Source organism: Salmo trutta, unplaced genomic scaffold (genome assembly GCF_901001165.1).
Source record: "Salmo trutta unplaced genomic scaffold, fSalTru1.1, whole genome shotgun sequence".
In the NCBI taxonomy this organism is placed as follows: domain Eukaryota; kingdom Metazoa; phylum Chordata; class Actinopteri; order Salmoniformes; family Salmonidae; genus Salmo; species Salmo trutta.
The window spans coordinates 1-16,941 of NW_021823006.1; the positions used below are offsets into that span (position 1 = coordinate 1).

The 16,941-nt window shown below is 44.1% G+C and overlaps 1 protein-coding gene across 1 annotated transcript; it reads left to right on the top strand.

The window, feature by feature from the left end:
• The first annotated feature begins 1,284 nt into the window (after positions 1–1,284).
• LOC115188036 (protein XRP2-like) lies at positions 1,285–4,050 on the top strand. The gene is made up of 3 exons (XM_029747071.1): positions 1,285–1,701; positions 3,105–3,190; positions 3,879–4,050. The coding sequence occupies exons 1-3, from the start codon at positions 1,632–1,634 to the stop codon at positions 3,960–3,962; spliced, it is 240 nt and encodes a 79-aa protein (XP_029602931.1). The 5' UTR covers positions 1,285–1,631; the 3' UTR covers positions 3,963–4,050.
• The last annotated feature ends 12,891 nt before the right edge of the window (positions 4,051–16,941 follow it).

A 16,941-nucleotide genomic window follows, 5' to 3' on the forward strand; every position in this document is an offset into this window, starting at 1 on the left:
TATGTTTGGAGGAAAAAGGGGGAGGCTTGCAAGCCGAAGAACACCATCCCAACCGTGAAGCACATGGGGCAGCATCATGTTGTGGGGGTGCTTTGCTGCAGGAGGGACTAGTGCACTTCACAAAATAGATGGCATCATGAGTTAGGAAAATTAGGTGGATATATTGAAGCAACATCTCAAGACATCAGTCAGGAAGTTAAAGCTTGGTCGCAAATGTGTCTTCCAAATGGACAATGACCACAAGCATACTTCCAAAGTTGTGGCAAAATGGCTTAAGGACAACAAAGTCAAGGTATTGGAGTGGCCATCACAAAGCCCTGACCTCAATCCCATAGAAAATTTGTGGGCAGAACTGAAAAATTGTGTGCGAGCAAGGAGGCCTACAAACCTGACGAAGTTACACCAGCTCTGTCAGGAGGAATGGGCCAAAATTGACCCACTGGGAATGTGATGAAAGAAATAAAAGCTGAAATAAATCATTCTCTCTACTAGTATTCTGACATTTCATATTCTTAAAATATAGTGGTGATCCTAACTGACCTAAAATAGGGAATCTTTACTAGGATTAAATGTCAGGAATTGTGACAAACTGAGTTTAAATGTATTTGGCTAAGGTGTATGTAAACTTCCTATTTCAACTGTACATGTCAAATAAAGGCAAGAGAAGGCAAACAACATTGTTAGTGTAATATGGTTAATTTTGGTTGAACTGACTTTAAAATCTAGGATAATGCACCCAGGATTGCATGTGTATAGTCATCAAACTCTAAAACAATCCACATGAATGCTTTCGTCACTTCTTAAATATACGCTAGGCCTACTGTCTCTTTCATAACAAGGTAGGATTACTTTGGTGCGAGGTGAGTGTGTGAGTCAGCACCAGTCTGATACCTGGGCTATGATAAGAATGATAAGATATGATAAGAACGCCTACAGTCCAGATGGACTGATATGAGTGCTTTGGAAGAAAACGTCTGCTGAATGGCATATATTATTTGTGTTCATGGTTTCATTGCTTCCTGTCTGTATTAACTCCAAGGCCTCTGGGAAAGGGTTTAACGGTGTCATTGCTTCCTGTCTGTATTAACTCCAAGGCCTCTGGGAAAGGGTTTAACGGTGTCATTGCTTCCTGTCTGTATTAATTCCAAGGCCTCTGGGAAAGGGTTTAACGGTGTCATTACTTCCTGTCTGTATTAACTCCAGGCCTCTGGGAAAGGGTTTAACGGTGTCATTACTTCCTGTCTGTATTAACTCCAAGGCCTCTGGGAAGGGTTTAACGGTGTCATTGCTTCCTGTCTGTATTAACTCCAAGGCCTCTGGGAAAGGGTTTAACGGTGTCATTACTTCCTGTCTGTGTTAACTCCAAGGCCTCTGGGAAAGGGTTTAACGGTGTCATTGCTTCCTGTCTGTATTAACTCCAGGCCTCTGGGAAAGGGTTTAACGGTGTCATTACTTCCTGTCTGTGTTAACTCCAAGGCCTCTGGGAAAGGGTTTAACGGTGTCATTACTTCCTGTCTGTATTAACTCCAAGGCCTCTGGGAAAGGGTTTAACGGTGTCATTGCTTCCTGTCTGTATTAACGCCAAGGCCTCTGGGAAAGGGTTTGTGCTGATCCAGACTAAGGAAGTGTCCATGCGCCCCGAGGACGTCAGCAGAGTGTTCCAGAACGAGGCAGAGGGACTCCTAGAGTGGATCACCAACGGTAAGGAACACAAAGACTGTCCCAAATAGCACCTTATTCCCTATATAGTGCACTACTTTTGACCAGGGCCTGCAGACAATCCGCGTATCATCTGTGTTAATCATTCAATAGTCGGCTTGAGACTAGGGCTGACATCGGCTTGAGACTAGGGCAGACATCGGCTTGAGACTAGGGCAGACATCGGCTTGAGACTAGGGCAGACATCGGCTTGAGACTAGGGCAGACATCGGCTTGAGACTAGGGCAGACATCGGCTTGAGACTAGGGCAGACATCGGCTTGAGACTAGGGCAGACATCGGCTTGAGACTAGGGCAGACATCGGCTTGAGACTAGGGCAGACATCGGCTTGAGACTAGGGCAGACATCGGCTTGAGACTAGGGCAGACATCGGCTTGAGACTAGGGCAGACATCGGCTTGAGACTAGGGCAGACATCGGCTTGAGACTAGGGCAGACATCGGCTTGAGACTAGGGCAGACATCGGCTTGAGACTAGGGCAGACATCGGCTTGAGACTAGGGCAGACATCGGCTTGAGACTAGGGCAGACATCGGCTTGAGACTAGGGCAGACATCGGCTTGAGACTAGGACAGACATCGGCTTGAGACTAGGGCTGACATCGGTTTGAGACTAGGGCTGACATCGGCTTGAGACTAGGGCAGACATCGGCTTGAGACTAGGGCAGACATCGGCTTGAGACTAGGGCAGACATCGGCGTGAGACTAGGGCAGACATCGGCTTGAGACTAGGGCAGACATCGGCTTGAGACTAGGGCAGACATCGGCTTGAGATTAGGGCAGACATCGGCTTGAGATTAGGGCAGACATCAGTTTGCTGGTTCTGGTTCGGCTTGAGACTAGGGCAGACATCAGTTTGCTGGTTCGGTTTGAGACTAGGGCAGACATCAGTTTGCTGGTTCTGGTTTGGTTTGAGACTAGGGCGGACATCAGTATGCTGGTTCTGGTTCGGCTTGAGACTAGGGCTGACATCAGTTTGAGACTAGGGCAGACATCAGTTTGCTCTTTCTGGTTCGGTTTGAGACTAGGGCACACATCGGTCTTCCCTGTGGCTCAGTTGGTAGAGCATGTTGTGTGCAACGCCAGGGTTGTGGCTTCGATTCCCACGGGGGCCAGTACAACAAAAAAAATGCATGAAATGAAATGTATGCATTCACTACTGTAAGTCGCTCTGGATAAGAGCGTCTGCTAAATGACTTAAATGTAAAAAAAAAAAAATGTAAATCAGTTTGCTGGTTCTCTGTGATGTATGATGACCTTTGAACCAAGAGAAGGTGGGGGGGGATAAAATCCTCATAGCTGAAGGAAAGAATTGTGTTAATGAGTTGATTTAGTGCTTATGATGATTAGGCCAATGCATTTCTGAAAATTCTCTCTTCTTGCCACAGGCCCAGTGACGGCCCTGGAGTTGAATGGGGATGGGGTAGTGGAGGCCTGCAAGAGCATGGCCAGCGACATGTTCAGTGGAACCAAGGTAACAGTATTTCTGACATCTCTAGACAAAACATTTATTGTCGGGCCTACTGAGTGGCACAGTGGTCTAAGGCACTGCATTACAGTGCTAGTTGTACCACTAGAGATTCTGGGTTCGGTTCCAGACTCTGTCGCAGCCGGACGCGACCGAGAGACCCATGGGGCGGCGCACAATTGGCCCAGCGTCGTCCGGGTTAGGGGAGGGTTTGGCCGGCAGGGATATCCTTATCCCATCACGCACTAGCGACTCCAGTGGCGGGCCGGACGCAGTGCACGCTGACCAGGTCGCCAGGTGTACGGTGTTTCCTCTGACACATTGGTGCGGCTGGCTTCCGGGTTGGATGTGCATTGTGTCAAGGAAGCAGTGCAGCTTGGTTGGGTTGTGTTTCGGAGGACGCATGGCTCTCGACCTTCGCCTCTCCCGAGTCCGTACGGGAGGTGCAGCGATGAGGCAAGACTGTACTACCAATTGGAAACCACGAAATTGGGGAGAAAAAGGGGTTATAATTTAAAACTTTTTTTTTACATTTATTGTTTTAATGTCAATGAGACTAACCTGGTAAAATACAATTTTAAAAAGATCTCAAGATTTTATGAATTGTACTGAAAGTTTTAGTCAGAACTGTACTAGGTAATAAAATAGTTCCTGTATGTGAAGTAAGTCTTGTTTTCTGTCCTGTTCCCTGCAGGTGTTTGTTTCAGACAACAGAAATACTTCCTCTCGAGATGTGGACAACTTCTTCAACTTTGCTGACATGCAGATGGGCTTGTGATTGAGTCGCTGTATGACAATCACAACTACACCACTGATATACACCTCAATCACAACTACACCTCAATCACAACTACACCACAATCACAACTACACCACTGATATACACCTCAATCACAACTACACCACTGATATACACCACAATCACAACTACACCACAATCACAACTACACCACTGATATACACCACAATCACAACTACACCACTGATATACACCACAATCACAACTACACCACTGATATACACCACAATCACAACTACACCACTGATATACACCACAATCACAACTACACCACTGATATACACCACAATCACAACTACACCACTGATATACACCACAATCACAACTACACCACAATCACAACTACACCACAATCACAACTACACCACTGATATACACCACAATCAGAACTACACCACTGATATACACCACAACTACACCACTGATATACACCACAATCACAACTACACCACAATCACAACTACACCACTGATATACACCACAATCACAACTACACCACAATCACACACCACTGATACACACCACAATCACAACTACACCACTGATACACACCACAACCACAACTACACCACTGATACACCACAACTACACCACTGATATACACCTCAATCACAACTACACCACAATCACAACTACACCACTGATATACACCACAATCACAACTACACCACTGATATACACCACAATCACAACTACACCACAATCACAACTACACCACTGATATACACCTCAATCACAACTACACCACAATCACAACTACACCACTGATATACACCTCAATCACAACTACACCACTGATATACACCACAATCACAACTACACCACAATCACAACTACACCACTGATATACACCTCAATCACAACTACACCACTGATATACACCACAATCACAACTACACCACAATCACAACTACACCACTGATACACACCACAATCACAACTACACCACTGATACACACCACAACCACAACTACACCACTGATATACACCACAACTACACCACTGATATACACCTCAATCACAACTACACCACAATCACAACTACACCACTGATATACACCACAATCACAACTACACCACTGATACACCTCAATCACAACTACACCACAATCACAACTACACCACTGATATACACCTCAATCACAACTACACCACAATCACAACTACACCACTGATATACACCTCAATCACAACTACACCACTGATATACACCACAATCACAACTACACCACTGATATACACCACAATCACAACAACACCACAATCACAACTACACCACAATCACAACTACACCACTGATATACACCACAATCACAACTACACCACTGATATACACCACAATCACAACTACACCACTGATATACACCACAATCACAACTACACCACAATCACAACTACACCACTGATATACACCACAATCACAACTACACCACTGATATACACCACAATCACAACTACACCACTGATATACACCACAATCACAACAACACCACAATCACAACTACACTACTGATATACACCACAATCACAACTACACCACTGATATACACCACAATCAACTACACACACACAATCACAACTACACCACTGATATACACCTCAATCACAACTACACCACTGATATACACCTCAATCACAACTACACCACTGATATACACCACAATCACAACAACACCACAATCACAACTACACCACTGATATACACCACAATCACAACTACACCACAATCACAACTACACCACTGATATACACCACAATCACAACTACACCACTGATATACACCTCAATCACAACTACACCACTGATATACACCTCAATCACAACTACACCACTGATATACACCACAATCACAACTACACCACTGATATACACCACAATCACAACAAACCACAATCACAACTACACTACTGATATACACCACAATCAGAACTACACCACTGATATACACCACAATCACAACTACACCACAATCACAACTACACCCCTGATATACACCTCAATCACAACTACACCACTGATATACACCTCAATCACAACTACACCACAATCACAACAACACCACAATCACAACTACACCACTGATATACACCACAATCACAACTACACCACTGATATACACCACAATCACAACTACACCACTGATATACACCACAATCACAACTACACCACTGATATACACCACAATCACAACTACACCACAATCACAACTACACCACTGATATACACCTCAATCACAACTACACCACTGATATACACCTCAATCACAACTACACCACTGATATACACCTCAATCACAACTACACCACTGATATACACCACAATCACAACTACACCACTGATATACACCACAATCACAACTACACCACTGATATACACCACAATCACAACTACACCACTGATATACACCTCAATCACAACTACACCACTGATATACACCACAATCAAAACTACACCACAATCACAACTACACCACTGATATACACCACAATCACAACTACACCACAATCACAACTACACCACTGATATACACCACAATCACAACTACACCACTGATATACACCACAACTACACCACTGATACACACCTCAATCACAACTACACCTCAATCACAACTTACTACACACAGGATTATTTTGTTATATTTTTATACTAGTAGGTAGTGGAGAAGGACAGGTTAATCAACATAGTGATGGTAGAGAGGACAGGTTAATCAACATAGTGATGGTAGGTAGCAGAGGACAGTTAATCAACATAATTATGGTAGAGAGGACAGGTTAATCATCATAATGATGGCAGGTAGGAGAGAGGACAGGTTAATCAACATAATGATGGTAGGAGAGAGGACAGGTTAATCATCATAATGATGGTAGCAGAGAGGACAGGTCAATCAACATAATGATGGTAGGAGAGAGGACAGGTTAATCAACATAATGATGGTAGGTAGGAGAGAGGACAGGTTAATCAACATAATGATGGTAGCAGAGAGGACAGGTTAATCAACATAATGATGGTAGCAGAGAGGACAGGTTAATCAACATATGATGGTAGAGAGGACAGGTTAATCATCATAATGATGGCAGGTAGGAGAGGACAGGTTAATCATCATAATGATGGCAGGTAGGAGAGAGGACAGGTTAATCAACATAATGATGGTAGGAGAGAGGACAGGTTAATCAACATAATGATGGTAGGAGAGAGGACAGGTTAATCAATAATGATGGTCGAGAGGACAGGTTAATCAACATAATGATGGTAGGTAGGAGCGAGGACAGGTTATTCAACATAATGATGGTAGCAGAGAGGACAGGTTAATCAACATGGTGATGGTAGGTAGGAGAGAGGACAGGTTAATCAACATAATGATGGTAGAGGAGAACAGGTTAATCAACATAGTGATGGTAGGTAGGAGAGAGGACAGGTTAATCAACATAATGATGGTAGGTAGGAGAGAGGACAGGTTAATCAACATAATGATGGTAGGAGAGAGGACAGGTTCATCAACATAATGATGGTGGGTAGAAGAGAGGACAGGTTAATCAACATAATGATGGTAGGAGAGAGGACAGGTTAATCAACATAATGATGGCAGGAGAGAGGACAGGTTAATCAACATAATGGGTAGAGAGGACAGGTTAATCAACATAATGATGGTAGGAGAGAGGACAGGTTAATCAACATAATGATGGTAGGAGAGAGGACAGGTTAATCAACATAATGATGGTAGGAGAGAGGACAGGTTAATCAACATAATGATGGTAGAGAGGACAGGTTAATCAACATAATGATGGTAGAGAGGACAGGTTAATCAACATAATGATGGCAGGTAGAAGAGGGGACAGGTTAATCAACATAGTGATGGCAGGTGGAGAGAGGACAGGTTTATCAACATAGTGATGGCAGGTAGCAGAGGGGACAGGTTAATCAACTTAATGATGGTAGGAGAGAGGACAGGTTAATAAACATAATGATGGCAGGAGAGAGGACAGGTTAATCAACATAATGATGGTAGAGAGGACAGGTTAATCAACATAATGATGGTAGGAGAGAGGACAGGTTAATCATCATAATGATGGTAGGAGAGAGGACAGGTTAATCAACATAATGATGGTAGTAGAGAGGACAGGTTAATCATCATAATGATGGTAGGAGGGAGGACAGGTTAATCAACATAGTGATGGTAGGAGAGAGACAGGTTAATCAACATAATGATGGCAGGAGAGAGGACAGGTTTTAACATAATGATGGCAGGTAGCAGAGAGGACAGGTTAATCATCATAATGATGGCAGGTAGCAGAGAGGACAGGTTAATCATCATAATGATGGCAGGTAGGAGAGAGGACAGGTTAATCAACATAATGATGGTAGGTAGCAGAGAGGACAGGTTAATCATCATAATGATGGTAGGAGAGAGGACAGGTTAATCAACATAATGATGGTAGGAGAGAGGACAGGTTAATCAACAAAATGATGGTAGGAGAGAGGACAGGTTAATCACATAATGATGGTAGGAGAGAGGACAGGTTAATCAACAAAATGATGGTAGAGAGGACAGGTTAATCATCATAATGATGGTAGGTAGGAGAGAGGACAGGTTAATCAACATAATGATGGTAGGTAGGAGAGAGGACAGGTTAATCAACATAATGATGGTAGGTAGGAGAGAGGACAGGTTAATCAACATAGTGATGGTAGGTAGGAGAGAGGACAGGTTAATCAACATGGTGATGGTAGGAAAGAGGACAGGTTAATCAACATAATGATGGTAGGTAGGAGAGAGGACAGGTTAATCAACATAATGATGGTAGGTAGGAGAGAGGACAGGTTAATCAACATAGTGATGGTAGCAGAGAGGACAGGTTAATCAACATAATGATGGCAGGAGAGAGGACAGGTTATTCAACATAATGATGGTAGCAGAGAGGACAGGTTAATCAACATAATGATGGTAGGTAGCAGAGAGGACAGGTTAATCAACATAATGATGGTAGGTAGGAGAGAGGACAGGTTAATCAACATAATGATGGTAGGTAGGAGAGAGGACAGGTTAATCACATAGTGATGGTAGCAGAGAGGACAGGTTAATCAACATAATGATGGCAGGTAGGAGAGAGGACAGGTTAATCAACATGGTGATGGTAGGTAGGAGAGAGGACAGGTTAATCAACATAGTGATGGCAGGTAGCAGAGAGGACAGGTTAATCAACATAATGATGGTAGCAGAGAGGACAGGTTAATCAACATAATGATGGTAGGTAGCAGAGAGGACAGGTTAATCAACATAATGATGGTAGGAGAGAGGACAGGTTAATCAACATAATGATGGCAGGTAGGAGAGAGGACAGGTTAATCAACATAATGATGGCAGGTAGGAGAGAGGACAGGTTAATCAACATAGTGATGGTAGGTAGGAGAGAGGACAGGTTAATCAACATAGTGATGGTAGGTAGGAGAGAGGACAGGTTAATCAACATAGTGATGGCAGGTAGGAGAGAGGACAGGTTAATCATCATAATGATGGCAGGTAGCAGAGAGGACAGGCTAATCAACATAGTGATGGTAGAGAGGACAGGTTAATCAACAAAATGATGGTAGGTAGCAGAGAGGACAGGTTAATCAACATGGTGATGGTAGGTAGGAGAGAGGACAGGTTGATCAACATGGTGATAGTAGGAGGACAGGTTAATCAACATAGTGATGGCAGGTAGGAGAGGACAGGTTAATCAACATAGTGATGGCAGGTAGGCGAGAGGACAGGTTAATCAACATAATGATGGTAGAAGAGAGGACAGGTTAATCAACATAAGGATGGTAGCAGAGAGGACAGGTTAATCAACATAATGATGGCAGGTAGGAGAGAGGACAGGTTAATCAACATGGTGATGGTATGAGAGAGGACAGGTTAATCAACATAATGATGGCAGGTAGGAGAGAGGACAGGTTAATCAACAAAATGATGGTAGGGAGGACAGGTTAATCAACATAGTGATGGCAGGAGAGAGGACAGGTTAATCAACATAATGATGATGGTAGGAGAGAGGACAGGTTATTCACATAATGATGGTAGGTAGGAGAGAGGACAGGTAATCAATGGTGATGGTAGGAAAGAGGACAGGTTAATCAACATAGTGATGGCAGGTAGGAGAGAGGACAGGTTAATCAACATAGTGATGGCAGGTAGCAGAGAGGACAGGTTAATCAACATGGTGATGGTAGGAGAGAGGACAGGTTAATCAACATAGTGATGGTAGGAGAGAGGACAGGTTAATCAACATAGTGATGGCAGGAGAGAGGACAGGTTAATCAACATAATGATTGTAGGTAGCAGCGAGGACAGGTTAATCAACATATGAAGGTAGGAGAGAGGACAGGTTAATCAACATAATGATGGTAGGTAGGAGAGAGGACAGGTTAATCAACATAATGATGGTAGGAGAGAGGACAGGTTAATCAACATGGTGATGGTAGGTAGGAGAGAGGACAGGTTAATCAACATAGTGATGGTAGGTAGAGAGACAGGTTCAACATAGTGATGGCAGGTAGGAGAGAGGACAGGTTAATCAACATAATGATGGCAGGTAGGAGAGAGGACAGGTTAATCAACATAGTGATGGTAGGTAGGAGAGAGGACAGGTTAATCAACATAATGATGGTAGGAGAGGACAGGTTAATCAACATGGTGATGGTAGGTAGGAGAGAGGACAGGTTAATCAACATAGTGATGGTAGGTAGGAGAGAGGACAGGTTAATCAACATGGTGATGGTAGGTAGGAGAGGACAGGTTAATCACATAATGATGGTAGGGAGGACAGGTTAATCAACATAATGATGGCAGGAGAGAGGACAGGTTAATAAACATAATGATGGTAGGGAGGACAGGTTAATCACATAATGATGGCAGTAAGAGGACAGGTTAATCAACATAGTGATGGTAGGTAGGAGAGAGCAGGTTAATCAACATGGTGATGGTAGAAAAGGACAGGTTAATCAACATAATGATGGTAGGTAGGAAGAGGACAGGTTAATCAACATAATGATGGTAGGTAGGAGAGAGGACAGGTTAATCAACATAGTGATGGTAGCAGAGAGGACAGGTTAATCAACATAATGATGGTAGGAGACAGGTTAATCAACATAGGATGGTAGGTAGGAGAGACAGGTTAATCAACATAATGATGGCAGGAGAAGGACAGGTTAATTAACATAATGATGGTAGCAGAGAGACAGGTTAATCAACATAATGATGGTAGGTAGGAGAGAGGACAGGTTAATCAACATAATGATGGTAGGAGAGAGGACAGGTTAATCATCATAATGATGGCAGGTAGGAGAGAGGACAGGTTAATCATCATAATGATGGCAGGTAGGAGAGAGGACAGGTTAATCAACATAGTGATGGTAGGTAGGAGAGAGGACAGGTTAATCAACATAGTGATGGCAGGTAGGAGAGAGGACAGGTTAATCATCATAATGATGGCAGGTAGCAGAGAGGACAGGCTAATCAACATAGTGATGGTAGAGAGGACAGGTTAATCAACAAAATGATGGTAGGTAGCAGAGAGGACAGGTTAATCAACATGGTGATGGTAGGTAGGAGAGAGGACAGGTTGATCAACATGGTGATAGTAGAGAGGACAGGTTAATCACATAGTGATGGCAGGTAGGAGAGAGGACAGGTTAATCAACATAGTGATGGCAGGTAGGCGAGAGGACAGGTTAATCAACATAATGATGGTAGAAGAGAGGACAGGTTAATCAACATAATGATGGTAGCAGAGAGGACAGGTTAATCAACATAATGATGGCAGGTAGGAGAGAGGACAGGTTAATCAACATGGTGATGGTGAGAGAGGACAGGTTAATCAACATAAATGATGGCAGGTAGGAGAGAGGACAGGTTAATCAACATAATGATGGCAGGTAGCAGAGGGGACAGGTTAATCACATAATGATGGTAGGTAGGAGAGAGGACAGGTTAATCAACATAATGATGATGGTAGGAGAGAGGACAGGTTATTCAACATATTGATGGTAGGTAGGAAAGAGGACAGGTTATCAACATAGTGATGGCAGGTAGGAGAGAGGACAGGTTAATCAACATAAAGATGGCAGGTAGCAGAGAGGACAGGTTAATCAACATGGTGATGGTAGGAGAGAGGACAGGTTAATCAACATAGTGATGGTAGGAGAGAGGACAGGTTAATCAACATATTGGCAGGAGAGAGGACAGGTTAATCAACATAATGATTGTAGGTAGCAGCGAGGACAGGTTAATCAACATAATGAAGGTAGGAGAGAGGACAGGTTAATCAACATAATGATGGTAGGTAGGAGAGAGGACAGGTTAATCAACATAATGATGGTAGGAGAGAGGACAGGTTAATCAACATGGTGTGGTAGGTAGGAGAGAGGACAGGTTAATCAACATAGTGATGGTAGGTAGGAGAGAGGACAGGTTAATCAACATGGTGATGGTAGGTAGGAGAGAGGACAGGTTAATCAACATGATGGTAGGAGAGAGGACAGGTTAATCAACATAATGATGTTAGGTAGGAGAGAGGACAGGTTAATCAACATAATGATGGTAGGAGAGAGGACAGGTTAATCAACATAGTGATGGCAGGTAGGAGAGAGGACAGGTTAATCAACATAATGATGGTAGGTAGGAGAGAGGACAGGTTAATCAACATAGTGATGGTAGGTAGGAGAGAGGACAGGTTAATCAACATAATGATGGTAGGGAGGACAGGTTAATCAACATAATGATGGCAGGAGAGAGGACAGGTTAATCAACATAATGATGGTAGGGAGGACAGGTTAATCAACATAATGATGGCAGGAGAGAGGACAGGTTAATCAACATAATGATGGTAGAGAGGACAGGTTAATCAACATAATGATGGCAGGTAGGAGAGAGGACAGGTTAATCAACATAATGATGGCAGAGAGGACAGGTTAATCAACATAATGATGTTAGGTAGGAGAGAGGACAGGTTAATCAACATATGATGGTAGGGAGAGATGACAGGTTAATCAACATAATGATGGTAGGTAGCAGAGAGGACAGGTTAATCAACATAGTGATGGCAGGTAGCAGAGGGGACAGGTTAATCAACATAATGATGGTAGGAGAGAGGACAGGTTAATCAACATAGTGATGGCAGGTAGGAGAGAAGACAGGTTAATCAACATAGTGATGGCAGGTAGGAGAGAAGACAGGTAATCAACATAGTGATGGCGGGTAGGAGAGAAGACAGGTTAATCAACATAGTGATGGCAGGTAGGAGAGAAGACAGGTTAATCAACATAGTGATGGCAGGTAGGAGAGAGGACAGGTTAATCACATAGTGATGGTAGAGAGAGGACAGGTTAATCAACATATGATGGCAGGTAGGAGAGAAGACAGGTTAATCACATGGTGATGGTAGAGAGGACAGGTTGATCAACATTAGCAGATATTCCTGGGGACTCCAAAGGGTGAATATTTTAGTTTTTTGCCCTAGCACCACACAGCTGGCCTGCGTTCATTACGAAAAAACAGAATGCAATATGCAATGAAACGGAAACGGTTTAATTCTGGAACGACCAGTTGAAACAGGGAGGGGTTCAAAATGCAGCGCTACCTTTAGAATACGTTGCTTTAAACTCCACCCCACCCCACTCCGCCCCACTGAACTGAACTCCATCCGCCCCCACTCCACTCCACTCCGCCCCACTCCACTCCACTCCACTCCGCCCCACTCCACTCCACCGGACTCCACCGAAACTCCACTCCACCGAACTCCACTCCACTCCACCGGACTCCACTCCACTCCACTCCACCGGACTCCGCCCCACTCCACTCCACTCCACCAGACTCCGCCCCACTCCACTCCACTCCGCACCACTCCACTCCACTCCACTCCACCGGACTCCGCTCCACTCCACTCCACCGGACTCCGCTCCACTCCACTCCACCGGACTCCGCTCCCTCCACGCCACCACCCACCGGACTCCGCCCACTCACTCCACTCCCGCCCCACTCCACTCCACTCCGCCGCCCACTCCGCTCCACTCCACTCCACTCGCGCCCCACTCCACTCCACTCCACCGGACTCCGCTCCACTCCACTCCACTCCGCCCCACTCCACTCCACTCCACCGGACTCCGCTCCACTCCGCCCCACTCCGCCCCACTCCACTCCGCCCCACTCCACTCCGCCCCACTCCACTCCGCCCCACTCCACTCCACTGCCGCCCCACTCCGCCCCACTCCGCCCACTCCACTCCGCCCCACTCCACTCCGCCCCACTCCACTCCACTCCGCCCCACTGAACTGAACTCCACTCCGCCCCACCGAACTCCACTCCACCCCACTCCGCCCCACCGAGACTCCACTCCACCGGACTCCACTCCACCCCGCCTCCACTCCACTCCACTCCGCCCCACTGAACTGAACTCCACTCCACCGGACTCCACTCCACCCCACTCCCCTCCACCCCACCTCACGGAGCAAATGTACCTCCAATCTGTTCAAGAACGTTTTGGGAAACATGTCGTTCAGTGGCCGTTAAGCAACGTAGCAAACGTTCAAATCAAACTGAAAGCACCCCTAGTGCAAATCATCGACTCATCAAGCTTTGATTATTGGAACCAGATTGGTAGTGCAAGGGCAAAAAGCCAAGGGAGGAAACGCTGCATTATATATTAGGCTATTAGAATTTCTTGAAAGTATTCTCTTCTTGTTTATATTGTGTATATTTTGGTCTTCGCTGTTCTGTAAGGGAATTTTGTCCGTGTGTGTGTGTGTGTGTAACACGCCATTGAAACCATTGAGGTAAATGATCGGTGTAGAGTGAAGTTGCCCCTAGATTCTGATCTTGAATCAGTTTTGTATTTCCCCTACTAATGTTATTTTTACGTTAGAATTTGTGGAGGGGAAAAGTTGATCCATGATCTGTACCTTGGTGAAACTTTACCCCGTACATCATGTGTTTTCTCTGCGGTATTTGTTAGGGTCCTTGCTATCTGGGATCCTTGGACGTCCAAGGATCTGTCATCCCAGTGAAGTTGCCATTTTAAAATAGTCCTGGGTAAGAGTTAAGGTTCGGTTAGAGGTTAAACGCTCAGACACAGAACTAGCGTTTTCTGGCCCAGAGTACTTGGCCCCTCTGAACGTAATCTGTGAACCGAGTGCGTACAGATTTCACATGTAGAATCAGGTGAAATATGTAGAATGTAGAATCAGACGTCTATAGAGGGTGGTCCCTAAAACACAGTGCGCTGAACGATCAGCAGACGAACGCTAAATCCTCATTCGGTGCCATATGTGCAAGTCTTCAAGTTAGGTTGAGGGTAGGGGCGTCCCAACCACTCCCGATTACCACTAACCCATTTGTTTGTGTGTTTTGGTTGAGCAGCAAGACAACGGGACTTCCTTAGTGGTTACCTGTGTTTCCTGTGTTGTTTCCAGACACGTTGTCAGGGTGATACTGGTGTAAATAGTTGATTGGACATAGGGGTGTATTCACTAGGAAATAAACAGAAGCAAGCGGGACTAAATGGGGAGGAGACCTACTGAAAACATGGTTTGCTACAGTTGGTGTGCACAAATAGACACCTCAAGCCACATGATTCAGTTTGTACCTGCAACACTTTGCTTACACCAATGTAGACTACACCCATTATGTAAATATTAGTTCACATGTTTTAGTTAATGTTATTTTTATTTTATTGGGGGGGGGTGAATTAAATAAATGTTCTTAGAAAGCATTTAGAATGTATTGAAGACAGTAAAGATATGTGGTAATGTTGTTTTCTTTGGGACAGAACCTCATCCCTGTGATGAAATACCTGCTTCTCAAATGGTGCCCCCTAGTCCTCTACTTTTGACCAGGGTAGTGCACTATAAAAGACTAGGGTGCCGTTTGGGAAGCACGCCGTATACTTTAACATTTGTATTTGTTGAAGGAATGATCTGATTGGGACTTTTGTATTGCTAAATGTTTCCTATTGTATCTCTGTAGAATCAAATGAACATGTCATTACTAATATATTAAAGATCCATTTGTATGTGTTGTGTTTGAGATTTTACTGTGGGACATGTTCTGACTTACACTACTTTCTCAGTAGCTTGATTTCCATCTAATTGGCGATTTTGATTGTATGTGAATATTCTTGAATCCGCGTAATGAAAATATCCACATTTTCCCACCAGTGGAATGTTTCCACCTAATGGACTTGTTGCAAATCAAACACTGTTCATAACATCATCTGTTCACCCAGTTTAAAAAAACGTATTTCTTTCAATTCTACACAATTTTGTCATTGTGATGCGAAGAATCCTTTGCAGTTTTAAAAGCACATTTTCTTGGAATTCTATAAATGTTTTGCCCTGTCTAATGTGTATTCATGTGATATTTGAGTGACAAGAAAAATACAACAATTATCTATGTGCTAAAAAAAACCTAACTGGTCTGTAGGCTGGTTGATCTGGACATTTCTGACAAGTTATAAATATCTCTCTAAGAGGAACTGGTGATGCACCACCTTGTGCTTTCTGCTATTACAACTCTCAAGAGGAAGTTCACAGCCGGACTGAGTTCCTGCCATTTGGGAACCACTGGGCTAGTCTGCACGATGAGATTATTATCGATTTATAATCATTTTTTTTATTTGGCAAACGGCAGTAAAGCATCATGTCACCAGAATAAGACCCTCGATTTATTGGAAAAGAGCATCGCTGTGCGCTTTATACCTCGGAAGTTCATCATCCATTTCGTCTGTAGCCTCATGAACTGCGTGGTTTCCTGAGTGGTGGTAGAGACCGCACCCCAGGTCATCGTGTGACTCCCAAGTTTACTTTGATATGATGGTGATTGTATCAATATTTCCGCATAAAGGCGTTTCCACCGCTATTTCTTGCATAATACATTTTAACGACACTTAAAAGGTCTCACCATGTCAAATGAACAAATTATCTG